This window comes from Gymnoscopelus braueri (assembly GCF_963280865.1).
Source record: "Gymnoscopelus braueri genome assembly, chromosome: 5".
Classification (NCBI taxonomy): domain Eukaryota; kingdom Metazoa; phylum Chordata; class Actinopteri; order Myctophiformes; family Myctophidae; genus Gymnoscopelus; species Gymnoscopelus braueri.
Genome location: NC_137606.1, coordinates 8,724,200 through 8,742,352, shown reverse-complemented (window position 1 = coordinate 8,742,352; position 18,153 = coordinate 8,724,200). Strand labels below are relative to the sequence as shown.

Genomic DNA, 18,153 nt, shown 5'->3' with positions numbered 1-18,153 from the left:
GACCATGATACTGACATGTTATTACTGACCATGATACTGACATGTTATTACTGACCATGATACTGACATGTTGACCATGATACTGACATGTTACTGACATGTTGACCATGATACTGACATGTTATTACTGACCATGATACTGACATGTTGACCATAATACTGACATGTTGACCATGATACTGACATGCTACTGACCATGATACTGGCATGATACTAACATGTTGCTGATCATGATGAGAGAGAGGGAGAGGTTGACAACAGGTTGAAATGGAGTAACATACCAAGACTAGACTGATCCATGACAGGTTGAAACAGAGCAACACAAAATAATTATAGTAATAATTACAGAATCCAGCCACAGCTTTGGCCAGAGGCATTATTTTTGTGTCCGTCTGTACGTAAGTCAGTGACAAAATGGAGTTGGCAAGATGACAAATTTAAGTCAATAAAGGCTAATGAAAAATACCATTGAGTTAAATATATTGATTGGAACATAGCGTCCATTCATCAGTCTACCAGCAGTAGGCGCTGTCCAGGGTGCTGATTGATGTCTCTTTGATGTCTCTTCTCCATTAATACATAAAATGAGTCTTCGGCTCCAAAATAGTCCCTGATCTTTAAGCCCTGATCTTGTAACGGAGGACAAGAAGTTGACAAGATCAATGTAATCCATGTAGAGCGTGTCACCATCTACACCCAGGAACTGAAGAACCTCCTCATCAGGCTGTTGGAACCTCCCGTAGATGGACTTGGTCAATCTGTGAAAGACAAACCTGAACACGATAGTATTTCCTTCAGATTTTATAGGTATAAAATGGACAAGATACAGTAAATGCACCAATCAAATGCCATAAGATTTAAGGGTGAAAGGACACTATTTCCAAGCATTCAAAGTGCAAAAAATATGTTCTGAGGGAAAAATATATGAAGAAAGAATGACTGTTCCTGTTGGATCAACCAACCAACTATTTACAGGTTATTTCTTTAAGAACCCATATCACATGCATGAGCTGAAAAATCAAAGAAGCTAAACTGGTGTGTGTGTGTGTGTGTGTGTGTGTGTGTGTGTGTGTGTGTGTGTGTGTGTGTGTGTGTGTGTGTGTGTGTGTGTGTGTGTGTGAATAGGGATTTTCTGTCCAATTCATGTGTTGGGCTTTACAGGGTCAAGTAAACTTCTTGATGAAGCGAAGTTTCAGGTAGGCGATGATGAAGAAGATGACGGTCATGACAATCATACCCACATGACTCTTCCACAGATCCCATGTGGTGTATCCTACTCCTAGATAGTCCAGGTACTGTTCCCCTGTGCATATTAGGCCATCAAGGCTCTCACTGCAGTTGGTGGAGTTGGGAGGCATCACAAGGTCCTCACAGAACTTCAAACCCACAAACTCGTTGAGCTGGAGGGCATTCAGACCGTAGCGAGGAAGACTGATGTACTGGGCCCAGGCCAGCCAATACTTGACGCTGGGCAGGTGCACCAGCAGACCAGAGAAGATCATCATGAAGGCGAAGATGATGGTCATCAAGACGTTTGACAGAGATACCGTATTCATGTCTGTTGATATGGCCAAGGTCAAGGCCGTGGCAGTGTACCCCACCCCCATCACTGTCAGTGAGAAGGTAAAAAATGCGGAAGCTGTGGCTCTCAGACCGATCATGTAGTAGACAATACAACAGAAGATGAAGGTGGGGATGGTGCGCAAAGTGATGATGTCAGCCAGGATCTTACACAGGAAGTAAACAGACACTCTATAGTAGCCACTGATGTATTCATGCACGAAGAGCTTCCGCTCAGTGATGAAGAGTTCAGCTGCAGACAGAGCGCTGAAACACTGGAAGGTGGAGATGAAGAAGAGGACTCCCATCCTGTTCTGAATTCCACCCTGGTCATCTTTGATCTCAAAGAAGGTAGCACCCACAATGAAAGCCAGGATAATGTCCACTCCCAGCTTGGCCACGGAGTTCTGTGGCTTCAACATGAGATCCTTTATGGTTCTTTTGAGCACCCAGTGGCACTGGTGAAAGAAGGAGGTGTTATAGGTGATGGTGGGCGGTGGCCGGTCGATTAACTCTTTACCCTGGGTGATGCGCTCCAGCTCAGCCTGTGTATCCCTATAGTTGGAACTGTTCCTGTACTGCTCCACCAGGCACTCTTCAACGCTCTGCACAGGGCTGCTCGACTCCTCAATATCCAGTTCTTCAGAGCCCTGCATCTTGGTGATAGTGGTGCCAGTAGAGTCTCCATTGATGACATCTAGAAAGAAGTCTGCTGGGTTGTTGTGAGCTTCACAGGCATAGCCAATGTTGGTGAAGTAGTCCAAGGCATTTAGTGCAGGCCCATGGTACACCATTTGGCCACCAACTAGCAAGGTCAGGCTGTCAAAAAGTCTGTAGATGGAATACCGTGGTTGGTGGATGGTCATGATGATGGTGCGTCCATGACTGGCTATCTTTTTCAGCAGTAGCAGGACAGAGTTGGCAGTGCTGGCATCCAGGCCTGTGGTGGGTTCATCCAGAAAGAGAACAGAGGGGTCGGTGATGAGTTCCATGCCAATGCTGGTCCTCTTCCTCTCCCCGCCTGAGATCCCCCGGATCAGCTGTGTGCCCACCTTGGAGTCGGCCACCTTGGTGAGTCCCAGCTCTCTGATCAGGTGATTCACACGAGCCTCCTTCTCCCCCTGAGGCACTGAGCATGGGAGACGCAGCGCTGCAGAGAAACTGAGGTTCTCCCGCACCGTCAGTGTACCCATCACCACATCATCTTGAACCACATAGCCTGAGAGACACTTGAAGTTGGGAGGCTGTGGAGCTCCGTCTATGAGAACCTCCCCAGAGAGACCTGCCGGGTCCTTCCTTGCAGCAAGAATATCCAGGAAAGAGGACTTTCCGCCTCCTGTCGGTCCAAGAATAGCGTTCAGACCAGGTCTCATGACTCCATTGAGGTCCACCAGTATTTTCCTGGTTGTGGTCTTCTTGCAGAGGAAGAAGCCAGACTTAAGGTCCACTTTATACTGGACGTTGTGAAAGCTCACAGTGGAGCCATAGGACTGTCTGGCCATCCCGACAACTGTCATGTCATTTGGCAGCTGAGGACCCAATGAAAAACAGCTTCGGGAGTAAACTCGGCTCTAGAGATATTTCACGAGAGAGTCGGTCACTATTATAAGCTTGACCTCGCAGTCTTATGTCGTGATCTCTCGGCCATAACCGTATATGGAGTTTCCCCAGCAGCAGCCACGCCCAATTATGGTGTACACTAGTAAAGACCACGCCGTCAAACACATTGTTTTAAGATTTCCGTTTACGAAATGAATGGAAGATGAACCTGTATGGAATTAAAGGAATAGAGGGATGAGATAGGATGAATAGAATGAGGGATGAAGGGGAGACGAAGGATGAAGGGATGCAATGCGAATGGAGAGGGAGAGGAGGGATGAAGATGATGGGGGTGAAGTGGAGAGGAATTTAGGAGTAGAGGAGTTAGAGAAAGAGGAAGAAGGCATGAGAGGGTTCCAGTGAGGCTTGTCGGTCATCGTAGACACACACGGTCACTCACTCCGAGGCCCCATCCGGAATCTGAAAAGTGAGATGGAGCAGAGACCACTGGAAGAAAAGGGGAAGGGACGCAAGTCGTTTACATTGTATTGTCCATCCATACATTGTCCCTGTGTCCAATAAACTTTGTGCCAGCTGTTGGAAATGCTGGGGTCCCCGACTCCCCCCAAGCATGTGGAAAGGTCGCAAATCCATGATAAAGGGTCTGGGTTTCCCTTTCCTCCCGTCGTTGTAAAGTACGATAAGCCATTTCAACTTCTGGGGTACCTGACAGGCCCAGAATTCCTGGAAGCCATTTAATTTTGTGACCACAGTAAACAAAGTTTTCTGTGGGTTTACTTACATACGCTTTCTCCTGAGAGTTGAGGAGCAGCGACTGCTCCCGCTGCCATCACCGGAAGTCCCCTCTCTGTTTTTGTTCATCTTCCCCTAATAAACCGATTTGTTGCCTGTGTCGTTGTAGTCCATGGGCCAGACCAGATGTCGGTATCACTCAAGGTGGCAACGGTTACTTAGCATTTTTGTGAAGCTCTATTGCTGTAGATAATATTTTGGTATAACCATTCCTCACAGCAGAGTCACAGCTAAATTAGTGTCATCAGCTGGCTGCTAAAGTTACCCTCCCCCAATACAAATTAGACGCGGTGCATATCTTGGTATTGGCTAATGTTCAGGACATTTCAATGTTTTATATTATAGTGTTTGGTATCATTTTTAAGGGAAACAACATTCATTCAGGTTCCAGTGCCAGTTTATGGCTAACATTCCCATCCAGACCATGATCTACGGCCATCCATAAGACCGAAGGACAGGGTGTATCTCTTGCCGTCTACCTGTTGGTGTCTGGTGATGCTGCAAGGCTTGACATCACATCCCATCAAAGGAACAGGAGGATGGATGTAACAGATAGTATTATTAACATGAAGAAGAAATGCTAATATGTGTTGTTTTGTTATGGAAAAAGGGGCCATTAACAAATAGCCTAGTAAACCAACCCGGTCGCGTGAATTCACACTATCATGTGAACCAAAAAGTGGAAGAGCCAATCAGCGTCATGCACTCAGGGCCCTGTGATTGACAGACGCTGATTGGCTCTTCCACTTTTTGGTTTCTGAAAAACGCCCACCCAGGGATTGGTGCCAGACCGTCCTGCAGAAGATTATTTATTTACTGTTGTCTGATTATTTTCTATCAATTACACACCCCATGAAGCATTGAATTCATGGAGATTTTTTTGTTTTTGTTGCATTCCTAAATCAATAATTTGATGACCGGCGGAAAGATGCTAATGTCTCCAGTAGGAGACTCCGCCGGTCATCAAATTATTGGCTTAGGAATTCGACAAAAACAAAAGAATCGATAGAAAATAAGTAATTTTTTGGGTGAACTACTCCTTTAACAGAGAGACTACAATAGATAGTGTACACACACACACACACACACACACACACACACACACACTCCTAAAAACAAAATGTTTGCGAGAGAGGTGCTTGAACGAGCGAGACATGAACTTATATTCCTCTTTTATTACAATTTTAGAACTAGTATCATCATCTTCATCATCTCTATCCACATCATTTATAAATTTATTTATTACATAAATATATTCCAAAAAGTAGTATGACAACAAAAGAAATGAAATTTCATATAAAACAAGAGAAAAAAAATACCCGACTCCTTCCACTTATATCTGCTTTTGATAGTCTCTGAAAGCATAATGAAATACCAGGGGAATGTACAATACAAATATCTTGTAAATGAAAAAAAAAGCATGTAGCACAGTCATTTGAAACATCACAAATAAATGTGTTTTACATAGAGATACGCAAGTATTAGGGTGCAAAAATTAAGCCCTTATACTTGTCGTATGATAGTGAAATTCTTTGCTATTTTTTATCTGCGTGCAAAAAAGCTTGTAGATCTGCTATTTTCACTGTTATTATCGGGGTGCAAGAATTAATCACTTAAATACGCACGCCGAAATAGCAAAAATACTCAATCTACAAGCTCACAATGAGTCTAATTTTTTTTTTACCGTTTTGAAAGTTGTCACCTAAAATGGCATGCCGAAAATAGGGGGCACCAAGTTGAAAGCGGTTAAATCAAGTTTTCATTCACTGATTTCATCATTCTCAGGTTTCCTCAACTTTTTCCACAGACAATATTCTACTTAAATTGGAGCAGTCCCGAGTTGGTGACGGCTAGTCTGCACTCTCGCATCGCATAGAAATGGGAAATGTTAAACTATTTATGTGAACTTTCCACCAATGGAAAACATTAAGACAAATCAAGACGTCATTATAGGCTTTGGTTTTATGATAAATGGAAGATGTTTTGTTGTTATTTTAAAGCACATCATACTGCAAGTACCCGAAATAAAAGAAATAACTTATCTCAGCATCAACATGCCTTTCCTCCAAAGATATTTTAGAAACGTATTCTCTAATTGACCCCAAAAACCTAAACCAAACAATCAATAAACTGATAAGCCTCAAGCAATCTAAGGAACCGTTAACCCAGACAAAAACAAGTGCTCTACATTATTATTGTTGCTGCGACCTTCTAATCGTCTCAGACAAAAAAGAAGGGCCTTGTCTTATGAAAATCATAATGAGAATTCTAACAACTAACAAGCATCATTAGATGAATGCCGTCAAATAATCGGTCCGATGCTGTCGGATGGAGTCACAATATTATAATGTGTCTATGGGCATAACTCAACTTTATGTGAAGGCTTTCCTCGTAATTTAACTTAAATATCAACATACTGTAGCGATCAGAGAGCAGTGGTTATCGTACAGTATGCAAGATCCTAAAAGGTCAGAAAGACCAAGATTAAACAGAACTTCTTATATCCACACTGTCAAGCATTGGAGGGTGGATGACCTTGGCTTTATGCACAACTGCATTAAAAAAATCCATTAAGTGATATGTTTTTGTAAAAACAAAATAATAATAATTGTGTTAAAGCTAAAGCTCTACATTGTGATAGCAATCATTGCTGTACAGTGTTCAGTAACAAGGGTCTACCCGTCACTCTCCAGTTCTTTAGTAAGCAGAAATTCCTTTTTTTTGGGGTAAATGATCTTTGTGGGGTTCTCTCTCCTGATTGGTATCCCAAAGTGAAAATGTATTTTCTGTTTACTTAAGGGGGGGGGGGGTCTGTTACTGAACAAACATTCATGATTATCATCAGAATATAGAGCCATTTAACACTTATTTCCATGATGGCGATGGATTGGCCACACTCTTTGCAAACATGCATCTAATATCACAAGATACGCCCTGTTCTGGAACCCACAGGGGAGAAGGAAGAGGGGCAGACCAAGTAACATGCAGATGCAGATGTGAAGAGATCTGGCCACACATAGGGACAGCTGGAGAAACTGGCCCAGCACCGGGATGCCTGGAGAGCACTTGTTCAAGGCCTATGCCCAAAGTTGGGCATAGGCCAAGTAAGTTAACACTTATTTTAACGAAAAAATATCACTTTCGCCCCCTTTAAGTCCTTGTATAACTACAGACTACAGTAAATCAAATGATCACACAGTAGAGTAACGTCTCGATGAAAATCTACACAAAATATACACATTCATTCAGACAATAGCATTACCAAAACAACTTACTATTGTATTCTGTGTACTCCGACACATTAAGTAACATAATGCCATCCAATAGCAAAACATGTTTACAAATGTAACCTATATAAAATTAAATTAATACATTATATCTGCAAGTTGAGAGATAACAGTAATTTAAAAAAAATAAGAATAAACTTTTTTATGGAAGAACAAATGTGCTTAAGAAAATGAGGACAGGTCATGAACCTGCCACTTTGCAAGTAAACCTCATACTTGTGTGACACAAAACGTAAGGATGTTACTCAGGTACTCAGGTTCTCAAACTGAAGTCTGGGGACCCCCAGAGGCCTTTGAGGAGTTACGTATCAGCAACTCCGAGAGTGTACAGATAAGACAGCCGAACCCTTCACACTTCCATGATCTTTCCCTAAAAGTTCACAGTTTTCCCCCCTATTCGGGCCTAATTAGCCTTTGTTTGAAATGACACCATTTCACACCTGGCAAATGTCACTTTCTCCATGAAAAGGTTTGGATTTCCCACTGATTTGCCCATGAATTGCCAATGGCAGGCCCATTGAAATTCTCAAATGTCGCATCTGTACAAATGGACGGGTCCTTTTGGTTCCATTTGTACACTCTCAGAGTTAGGATTTTATAGTGTAGATCATGGGTTCCCAAACCTTTCAGCCCACGACCCCAAAATAATGCGGCCATTGACTCGTGACCCCACCTAACCCTGGAGGTAATTTATGCACATAAACTTGCACGTGCGCATTTGTAATGTATTAAAATGGTAAAATGTACTATTTGTAATCACTTTTAGATTGTATTTCATCCATTCTGTTGAATTATTATTATTATAAAAAAAGATTAATGACCCAAAATAAATTTGCGACCCCACCGTCAGTGTTCCCAACTTTGGGAACCCCTGGTGTAGATTGGGGTCCCAGTGATAGAAAAGTATATCAAATGGGGGTCCCATGGCTTAATGCATTCCAAACGGGGGTCCCTTGAAATCATAAAGTTTGAGAACCCCTGTACCAAATAATATTAATAATATTCAGACCTGACCCATGCTGTACTCCTTCACCCATCTCACCGTTTGAGGTTGACCACACACTCAAGTGTCAACCCATTCAACGTTTTTTCAAGGCATAAAATGTTCTTACTTTTGACAAGATGGCAACAAGGGAACAGCAGACGGGGGGGTGCTTTCTCCTGCTCTAGCAAAACCTTACCACCACTGACTGGTGTTAACATGAGCTAATTCTGGTAGTCAGGGTGGGGCGACATTCCTCGGTCAGCCCCGCTGTTGACAGTGCTGCCATAAAGTCAGAAGAGTCTCATCATCAGTCGTGCTTCTCCATATGCTTCCCGATACATATCGTTTTTTGTTTCGTGTTTTCTCTTTTTTTTTAGGAGGTGAAAGCCCAATTTATACTTAGTCGTATGGGGGGCGGTGCACGCTGAAAATATCGGATCTATAAGGTCAGAACACATTGTATCCGTACGGAAGGCCAAAGGACTAAAAATGTCTTTAGGCGCAATGTATACAGGCGGCATTTTGTGTAAAGTCACATGTGTGTATACACTACAGTACAATTTGACCAATGAAAAGGAAATTATAAAGGAAATTATACGCACAAAATTGCGTCTTTACACAAAATGTTTGTTCTGTTCATGTCTGTCCAAATTTCGTTTAAAGACATTTTAGCGTTCTGATTTTCCATGCATCCATTCCACAATGCGTTGTGAGCTTATAGATCGGCTATTTTCGGGGAAACGACGCCCTGAACGTACTACGAAGCATAACTTCGAGATCGATGGTTGGGTGGAGACACTGTAGGAATGTAAATTGACTTGAGTGGAGGTTTCCCTGGGGTTTCTTTCCCCAGTTACACAGAGACAAGTACAACAATGAAGTACTGAGGCTACACCAGTAGTATCCTGGGTTAATAGGCTTCTTTCTGCGTATGCATCTGTTCCTGGATCTTCGTCAGCATCTCTTGCATCCGTCGCAACTACGAAGACAAGACAAAAAAAAAACGGTCAATTACAGAATCACTTTCCACAGAAAAAACTAGGAAAATGCATTTGTTGTTAAAAATGGTGTAAAAAGTAGAATTTTGTGGGGAATTTAAAAACAATCTATTTTTTGGAGAAGTTTGGCATTGTTTTGAAAAGTTAGTGATTTTCTTTTGTTGAGAATTTTTACACAATTTCGCCTACGACATATATATAGTATATGATCGTCTCTGTCGGTTGGAAACTACAAGTCCAAAATTGTTACTTTTCAGGATTCGAGCTTGCAGATCTGCTACTTTTGGTGCTTTTGTGTGAAACACAAAAAGTTTGAATATGGAGATAAGCGGTTTCTACCCGACAGCAACGATATAAAGGATATGAAATGACATGCCCAAATTAGGGTTCAAATGGTTAAGGATACAGATGCTGGCTGGCTGCACAAGCTTCCATTCCAAACCTATCATTTACACACGACTGCACAGATACAGTATCCAGTATCTGCAGGGTGCACACTCACAGTCACAGAACCAGCTCTATAGACAGCTGATCCTGTCGGGACAAATCGATTAGCACTCAGCGAATAAGGCTAGTCCCTGTGGGTCACGTGACCTGGTGATGCTGGCCAGAGTCCATCTACTGGGACATTGAATTTCCAATTAATGTGTATTGGATAAACTGAGTGAGTGCTAAAGCTAACTTTGTCTGTAATCAATAGTGTTCTGGTGAGGATGTGGGTTTGTAGGCTAAACATCGTCTTTTATTACGCCATGGGTTCCTACCACACATTTCCAATGGATTTTTGTATTTAATTTTGGAACTAGAAGATAATGCTCTGTAGCCAAAAAAAGACGATCTTTACAAATCAATATGCTTTAGATTTTTTAACCACATACGCAATTAGTGAGTTTAAAGAACACACACACAATTAATATATGTTTTTGATAATATATACTATAATAGATTTAGAATTCACGGTTGATTATGGGTGTCATTTATGCCATAGAACAAAATGTGAAACTCTCATATGTGCATGTTAACCACATATCTTATTGTCTGCATAAATCAAAAGCGCTATGGAAAATAAATGATTGGAAATCTGCCGAGGGAAACCATCGCTAACTCATGTACAGGTTTTAGGATTCAAGTAAGTGTATTGTGTTGAGGTTTTATTAAGGGAGAAATGTATTAATATTTATTGGAAATAAATATTGAAGGAAATGAGGCGGTGTTTACTTTTCAGCATGTGCGTCGAGTAAAGATACATTTATGGATTATTTATGTTCATATTTATCTATTATATATATATATATATATATATATATATATATATATATATATATATATATATATATATATATATATATATATATATATATATATATATATATACAGAAACACACTTCCAAGAGTAATAGAAAAAAGAAACAAATGAAGGAAAATATGACATTTATTTGATGCAATAAATAAATCTCAGACCGAGAGAAAGCAAGGACTCCCATACACATTGGGCTGGGATAATGAATATAATATATAATATAAAATAGCAGATGTACAAGCACACAATGCGTCGCAGTTGTGAGCTTGTAGATCTGCTATTTCCGGTGTGCGACAGCAGCGCGCAACTGAGGCTATGTTCACACCGGTAGTCCAAATACGATTTTTGGGCCTTTCAAGATTGGAATCATATTGGTTGTTGGTTTTATCAATTCTGAACAGCAAAAAAACACATGGAAACTGATTTTTGTAAATCAGATTTGAACCACCTTCCTTAGATTTGTTCAGACTGCAGAAAACCAATCTAACTCCAATCTGGATAGGAAATCAGATTTGGGCTGGATTTGGACTGCTTGTCCAAGTAAAAATCAGGCGTTACTACAACAGATAATCAAGCCCGTCACTGACGTTTGGTCTAAAGTGCAGCTTCATACAGAGTCAAGGCGCAGTAAATATACCTGTGGAAAAGGGTGTTTAATTATTTTCTTTCATTATTCCAAACACAATTAATCTAACGTGGGATTAAAAAATACTTCTAGCACAGCTTCACTTTGATTATAAAATATTCAATTGAAATATAAAATAAATATGGATGGACACACGTAATGCTGAATTACATTACCATAACTTAAGTGAAAACAACTGAGGCTTATCCAAGAATCATCTAATGCCACTTATGTCTACATAACCTACAATGTGTTATTCACACAGGGGTCTGTTTATATATAACCTACACTGTATAATGTATCTGCGTTTGATGTATGTGTTTACCTTGCTTATTGTAAGTCGCTCTGGATGAGAGCGTCTGCTAAATGCCTGCATTGTAAATTGTATTCCTACAACAGTGGTCTGTTTATATATAACTTACACTGTATTCCTACAGTGGTTTGTTTATGTGGATCTCAGGACTTCCTTCCTAAAGGCTATTGGATCGTCTGTCACCACTGCCCCCTAGATCCTTTCTAAATCATTCTTGCCATGAGCCAGATACACCTCTAAACAACCTGACCCTAAAACTATCCTTCTAGGCTCCAACCGTGTGACCTCATCTTCTTCATCCATCCCCTCAGAGGGGAAAAAAAGGAACCCATATGATCCAGATGGCTTTAGGGGAGAATGGTGTGCATTTACTATGTATCTTTACTGCTAAGCATCGCCTCGCTGTGGCCTCTAAACGTATTGAGGTCCTCAAAGTGGGGTCCGGGGCCCCCCAGGGGTCCTTGAGGGGGTCCCCAGACACAGTGAATGATTTATACAATAGTTAGAAACCAACATGGACCCTTACAGGACTGTATCTCTGAGAGCGTACAACCAAATGGACCTGTAAGGTCCTTACGGGTCCATTAGGTTCCATTTGTACACTCTCAGAGTTATGGGGGGTACGTGGACCTAATGTCTACCAGACTAAGGGGGTCCTTGAAATTAATAAAAGTTTGGGGAACCACTGGTCTCAAAACTTGAAGGTTTAGCAGCAGGGAGACTGTCTAAGGACTTAGACAGTCCTTTGTACCGTTAGCAATGAAGATGTATAACGAGGCACACGTTGATCACTCATCTCGCTCAGTGGACTAATTGCTCGTAAACAAGCAGTTCAGTATGGTAACTATGGTATGCTTCTGTGTGTTCTCTGTTCAGTACAGTATGCTTCTGTGTGTTCTCTGTTCAGTATGGTACAGTATGCTTCTGTGTGTTCTCTTGTACTCTTACTTGTCTTGCACTATGCTAAACCTGCTGAGGGTGTATAGTGTTGTATATTGCATGTTGCATATCTTATTTATATATATACTGTATTATTTTTGCCACCTTGCTGGTGGTGTTGCCTTGACTGTGAGGTCTCTGCATCATGCTGTATCTACAGTACATTTTTCATTGCCCTGTAATCTGTTTTTTTTTTTTTTTTTACTGCTGTACTGTCTTTGGCGCCTGAAAGGTCTTATCTCTCTCTGTCTAATCAGGAGGCTTCGGGCCTAGGGGGGTCTTTGTGTTGTTCTGGTTGAGGCCCAGAGTCAGCCTGATGCTCTGAGTGCTGGGCCTCATGGTCATCATGATCCTGACTGTGATCATGATGTTCACCACCATCATCGTGGTGGCGCTTTGCGTCCGGTTCGAGGTCGGTGTGCCGTACCTCCTCGTCTTTCTCTTTGATGAGTTTCTCTGTTTCGCTGTCGGCCACGCCGGGCACCATGGGGATGGGGAAGTCCGTTCCACTCTCCCTGGTCAGCTTACTGCACACAGATACACACACACTTTATGTTTATAGCAGATCTCAGCCACATTCATGTAAATGAAGTTAAAATTTGTGCAATTGTTGGATTTATTCTATAAACAACATTCCGAGCTCTCTCTCAAAATCGTGAACGCCAGGGACAGAATGATCATGTCAAAGCTGTAGAGAGATGAGTATCACTTTTAAAGCTACAATCTATACGTTTTATGTGCGTTGTCTCCCAATGGAGAGAGGTAATTGCAACAATGGCCAAACTACAGTAAAGATTATGTCGCATCTAGTGTCCAATCCTAGATCCTTCCATTGAGAAAGATGTCTAAATGGAAGGGTAGGGAGAACACCTCCACCACTGCAGATTATACTGGTTATATTAACATACAAAAAGTAAATGACACCAAAGCCTTATTAGATTTGCCTTGAATTTAGACATAATATCACAACAGGGATGTTTTCACCAGTTTGATTCAATCAGTGAGCATTTTAAAATGAGCTATTACATCCTGAGTGTTAATTTATAGGGGATGAAACTCTAGCTTTGCTGTGCATGGTAAGCAGCATAATGCATTTGCTGTGCATGGTAAGCAGCATAATGTATTTGCTGTGCATGGTAAGCAGCATAATGTATTTGCTGTGCATGGTAAGCAGCATAATGTATTTGCTGTGCATGGTAAGCAGCATAATGTATTTGCTGTGCATGGTAAGCAGCATAATGCATTTTCTGTGCATGGTAAGCAGCATAATGCATTTGCATGGATGAACCGTACTTGCGCTTGCGCTCCTTCACCACCATGCGGGTCATGCTCTGGATGCACTGGGCCCGGTAGTTCTCGTAGTGGGTCTCCCGCGTCACGTCCTTCAGGTCCTGCATGTGCGTCCGGACCAGCATGTTCCTCAGCTTGACGAAGTCACAGTGAGACGAGTTCTCCACTGTCAAACACACACGACAGAGACAGACCGTTAACCAGTGGTGAAAAAAGTACTACATTTTTTTACTTAAGTAAAAGTATCAATACTGCAACGTAGAAATACTCTGTTACAAGTAAAAGTCCGGAATTCCAAATGTACTTGAGTAAAAGAACAAAATTATTGGTATTGGTAGAGCGGCCGGATGGAAGCCGTGAGGTTTCCAGTTCGATCCCGGGCTCCCCCAGAGTTAGTGTCGAAGTGTCCTTGAGCAACACGCTGAAACCCTAATTGCTCCCGATGAGCAGGTTGGTGCCTTGCATGGTTTCCTCCGCCATCGGTGTATGACTGTGTGTGTGAATGGGTGAATGTAATGCACAATCTATGTAAAGCGCTTTGGATAAAAGCACTATATAAATGCACCATTTAACATTTTATTTACCATTTATTTTAAAGTACCAAAAGTAGAAAGTACTCATTATGCAGAATGTCCCATTTTCCCATTTCGCAACGCATTGTGAGCTTGTAGATCGGCTATTTTCAAATGGCCGAAATGTATATAGGGCTGAAGAGGTTTTGTCAAAATCAAAATCTACAAAGTAACTAATAACTAAAGTTTTCAAATAATTGTAGTGTAGTAAAAGTACAATATTTGCCTCTGAGATGTAGTGGAGTAGAAGTAAAAGTACTGAAAATTGGAAATACTCCAGTAAAGTAAAAATACCTCAGAATTGTACTAAAGTATAGTACTTGAGTACATCAAGTACACCACTGCCGTTAACCAAGCCTCTATGAAACAGAGGGGCGACGGCTTAAATTATACACTGTCGCAAGGTGGTGTCGCTGGCTCCAGAGAATTGATCTTCAAGCTGTGCTGGAGTATAATTTCAGTTGAACCAATTACGCCCTCTTTCAGTTGTTAACAATGTACCGTACCACACTGATCTTGAAGAGCTGCTTCGTCTGACACATCCTAGTACAACATGCTAAAACAACAACAAAGCCTGCAGTACCTTCAACTATCCCCCAGGGGTACAGACGGCCTCGAACCCTCTTCCCTTTGGCTTCCACCACTGTGTTGCTGCCAATCACTGCAAACGGAATGCTGTCCTGGTGAAGAGAAGAGAAATTAAATTAATGTTTCTCCTCCACAATTTCATGCCTTTTCTCTCAACTTCAGGTCACTAGTTATCTTTCTCCACCAAGCCGAAAGGCAAAGGGTGCAGATTATGTTTTTGCTCTAGTGTGTCTGTTTGTTTGTCTGCCGTTAATCTTGCGGAAATCGTTTGTGTCACAAACGATAAATTGCTTTTGTAGGAGCCAGGAGTGAAAAGAGAGGAGGCTCCCCAAGTGAGAATCAAGTGTATCCTTCAAGTCTTCTTTGCGGGCTGAAACATTGCCAAAATGTGGAGACGTAACATCATAGATATGTCATAGATCAGTGGTTCTCAACCTGTGGGTCCCCACATGATTTTGGGGGGGTCCCCAGATGACAGTGAAGTGACAATTTGTCCTTAAAGGAGTAGTTCACCCAAAAAAGTACTTATTTTCTATCAATTACACACCCCATGAAGCCTTGAGTTGCCAAGTCTCCTACCGGAGACTCCAGTATTGGCTCAGGAATGCAACAAAAAACAAAAAATCTCCATGAATTCAAAGCTTCATGGGGTGTGTAATTGATAGAAAATAAGTAATGTTTTGGGTGAACTACTCGTTTAAGTACTTTTAAGACCTCAAAGAAAATAAAAAGCATCAAAAGTAATCAACAAACTATACTATACTATAAAAACTGGTCAAACATTGGCCAAATTGTCAAGAAAGAGGCAAAAAAATAAATAAATAGGTAGATCTGCTATTTTCACAATATTTATCTGTGGGAACTGAGTCAACTCCTACATTCCAAGTGCTTGTCAGGGTGGGGGGTCCCCAGTTCAAATATGAAGATTTCGGGGGCCTGAAAAGGTTGAGAACCACTGTCATAGATGACTGATGATCACAGGCTGATTTTGTATTTATTTTATACTTGAAGTCAATGGAGGCAGATCAGGCTGAGAACTTTCCCAAATATGGAATCATATGTCATGGATAAATCATAAATGACTAACACACATGGACACATTTCAGACATGCATTATCTCCACACACTGACTCCAGTGGATGAGCGGTGAGCTACAACAGTAGGTGTTCAGGTCTCACTTTGAGCTCCTGGTCTTGCTGCTTGAAGTCCTCGTCCTCATCAGAGTCACAGTCGGGGAACTGGTAGATCTTGATGCCGTACTCCTCGATCTCTTCCCGGATCTGCAAGGACACCATGGTTAATGTTATGTTATCATCCAGATCTAGAGTTACGATACGTAACTATCAGTTCACTATATGCAGCAGAACACACGTGTAGATGGAACATGTCTGATTTGTAGCAGCCTTGCCTTGAATTTCTTTTTCTTGACCTCAGTCGGGGTGAGTGTGTCTGCCTTGGCCAAGATGGGCACGATGTTGACCTTCTCGTGGAGGGCTTTCATGAACTCCACATCCAGTGGTCGCAAACACATCATAGTGTAGCAGCCAATAAGGCGCCATCAACACACAAAGTTTCCATGCACCATCAACACACAAAGTGTGCATGCACCATCAACACACAAAGTTTCCATGCACCATCAACACACAAAGTGTGCATGCACCATCAACACACAAAGTTTGCATGCGTGTATATAGTAGTATTAACACTGACTGCATGCTGGGTTTTGATGATTGCCCCACAAAGGATAACAGTTGAATGCAGCAGCTTTCCAATCAAAACATTTTGTTCTAGAAGTCTCTCTCTCTCTCTCTCTCTCTCTCTCTCTCTCTCTCTCTCTCTCTCTCTCTCTCTCTCTCTCTCTCTCTCTCTCTCTCTCTCTCTCTCTCTCTCTCTCTCTCTCTCTCTCTCTCTCTCTCTCTCTCTCTCTCTCTCTCTCTCTCTCTCTCTCTCTCTCTCTCTCTCTCTCACTTCTCTCTCTCTCTCTCTCTCTCTCTCTCTCTCTCTCGTCTCTCTCTCTCTCTCTCTCTCTCTCTCTCTCTCTCTCATATGATTGGAATTTATGTCCTCCATGAGTGTGTGTGTGACTGTGTGTTCCATGACTGGCCACCAGAGAGAGCTCTTTTATCACTAATACTTGTAGTTGAAGGAGCAGCACTGCTCAATTCCTCAGTGAACACATTGGGATAACGGAGTGCATGCACGTGCACGCAAGTGCACGCACATGCACAAAGTGCACTGAAAAGTACCACAATCAGCGTTTAGTCCTAATGACTGGTGAGGAAGTGGTAATGCAGCAGATGTAAATCTCCCAGGGGGAAGGAAGGACAGAGTGCCTTTAACTCCAGAGAAGTGCTGCTGCTGCGTTAAGAATGCATGGGGCTGAATGAATGCACAGCCTGTAGAAACAGGTACAGCATGTTAGACTAATGTACACAGTACTGCACCGTTTGATGATGCCCCACACAGGATAACAGTTGAATGCAGCAGCTTTTCAATCAAAACATTTTGTTCTAGAAGATAGGCAGCTGTCATGTATTCTCTCTCCCCACCCAGCCCCTTTCGGAACCAAGTATACATTTTTTGTACTTGGGATGTCGGTATCCAGGGTCCCTTGAAAGTCAATGAGAGAAGCCACTGACTTTCAAGGGACATCCCAAATACAAAAAAGGTATACAGGGTTCCGAAAGGGGCTACCCCCCCCCCCCCCCCCATGTGTATAGTCCCTGTCACTGCCAACCACTACTGTTTGGTCTGGGGAGGGTGTATAAAACCACATGCCTCTTATACAGATGGAGTCACCAGCCGCTTCTTTTCACCTGACAGAGAGGAGTTTTCACTGGGAGGACAGTGAGGAGTTTCACTGGGAGGACATAATGTGCATTCCTTCCAGTTCTGTCTCCCTGCTGAACAGGCACACTGACCAACCTGTAGGGGGTCACTAGTGCAACGTTCTCCCTCTGCTGTCTTATCACTCTATAAGTAAGTAAGCCTTGCCCATAGGAGCAGGTCCCTGTCTCCTCTTTTCTGTAGCGTGAGGCAGCTTGATGTACAAGTACATCCCCTGAACATAGTATGTTACAGGGACTTGCCCCCAATCCAACCATTGATGCTGAGTGCCAAGACAGGGAGGCATTTAGTCAAATTTTTTCAGTCTTTGGTCTGATGACCCGGCCGTCGAATCGAACCTGACCTCCCAATCTCAGGGCGGACACTAACCACAAGGCCACACGGTGGAAACCAAAATTATAGTAGTATGGTCCTTTTAAAAGGAAAACATTGGACTTGACAGGGTGATGAGAGAGAAGGGGATGGACCCTGTAGGAGAGCATTAGCATCCGTGTGTC

The 18,153-nt window shown here is 42.2% G+C and overlaps 2 protein-coding genes across 2 annotated transcripts in view; both read right to left on the bottom strand.

The window, feature by feature from the left end:
• Positions 1-1,163: 1,163 nt before the first annotated feature.
• Positions 1,164-3,062, bottom strand: LOC308085252 (broad substrate specificity ATP-binding cassette transporter ABCG2-like; the record flags this gene model as incomplete). The annotated part of the gene is made up of 1 exon (XM_080428330.1): positions 1,164-3,062. The coding sequence occupies one exon, from the start codon at positions 3,060-3,062 to the stop codon at positions 1,164-1,166; it is 1,899 nt and encodes a 632-aa protein (XP_080284456.1).
• Positions 3,063-5,065: 2,003 nt separating this feature from the next.
• The window catches only part of LOC308084976 (septin-4-like), a 28,545-nt gene continuing 15,457 nt past the window's right edge, over positions 5,066-18,153 (bottom strand). The window contains exons 6-11 of the mRNA XM_080427986.1: positions 16,218-16,336; positions 15,988-16,089; positions 14,805-14,901; positions 13,653-13,815; positions 12,787-12,886; positions 5,066-9,163 (exon numbers count right to left, since the gene is read on the bottom strand). Of these exons, the coding sequence (XP_080284112.1) occupies positions 9,095-9,163; positions 12,787-12,886; positions 13,653-13,815; positions 14,805-14,901; positions 15,988-16,089; positions 16,218-16,336 (650 nt within the window). The 3' untranslated portion in view covers positions 5,066-9,094. The remainder of the gene's footprint in view (positions 9,164-12,786; positions 12,887-13,652; positions 13,816-14,804; positions 14,902-15,987; positions 16,090-16,217; positions 16,337-18,153) is intronic.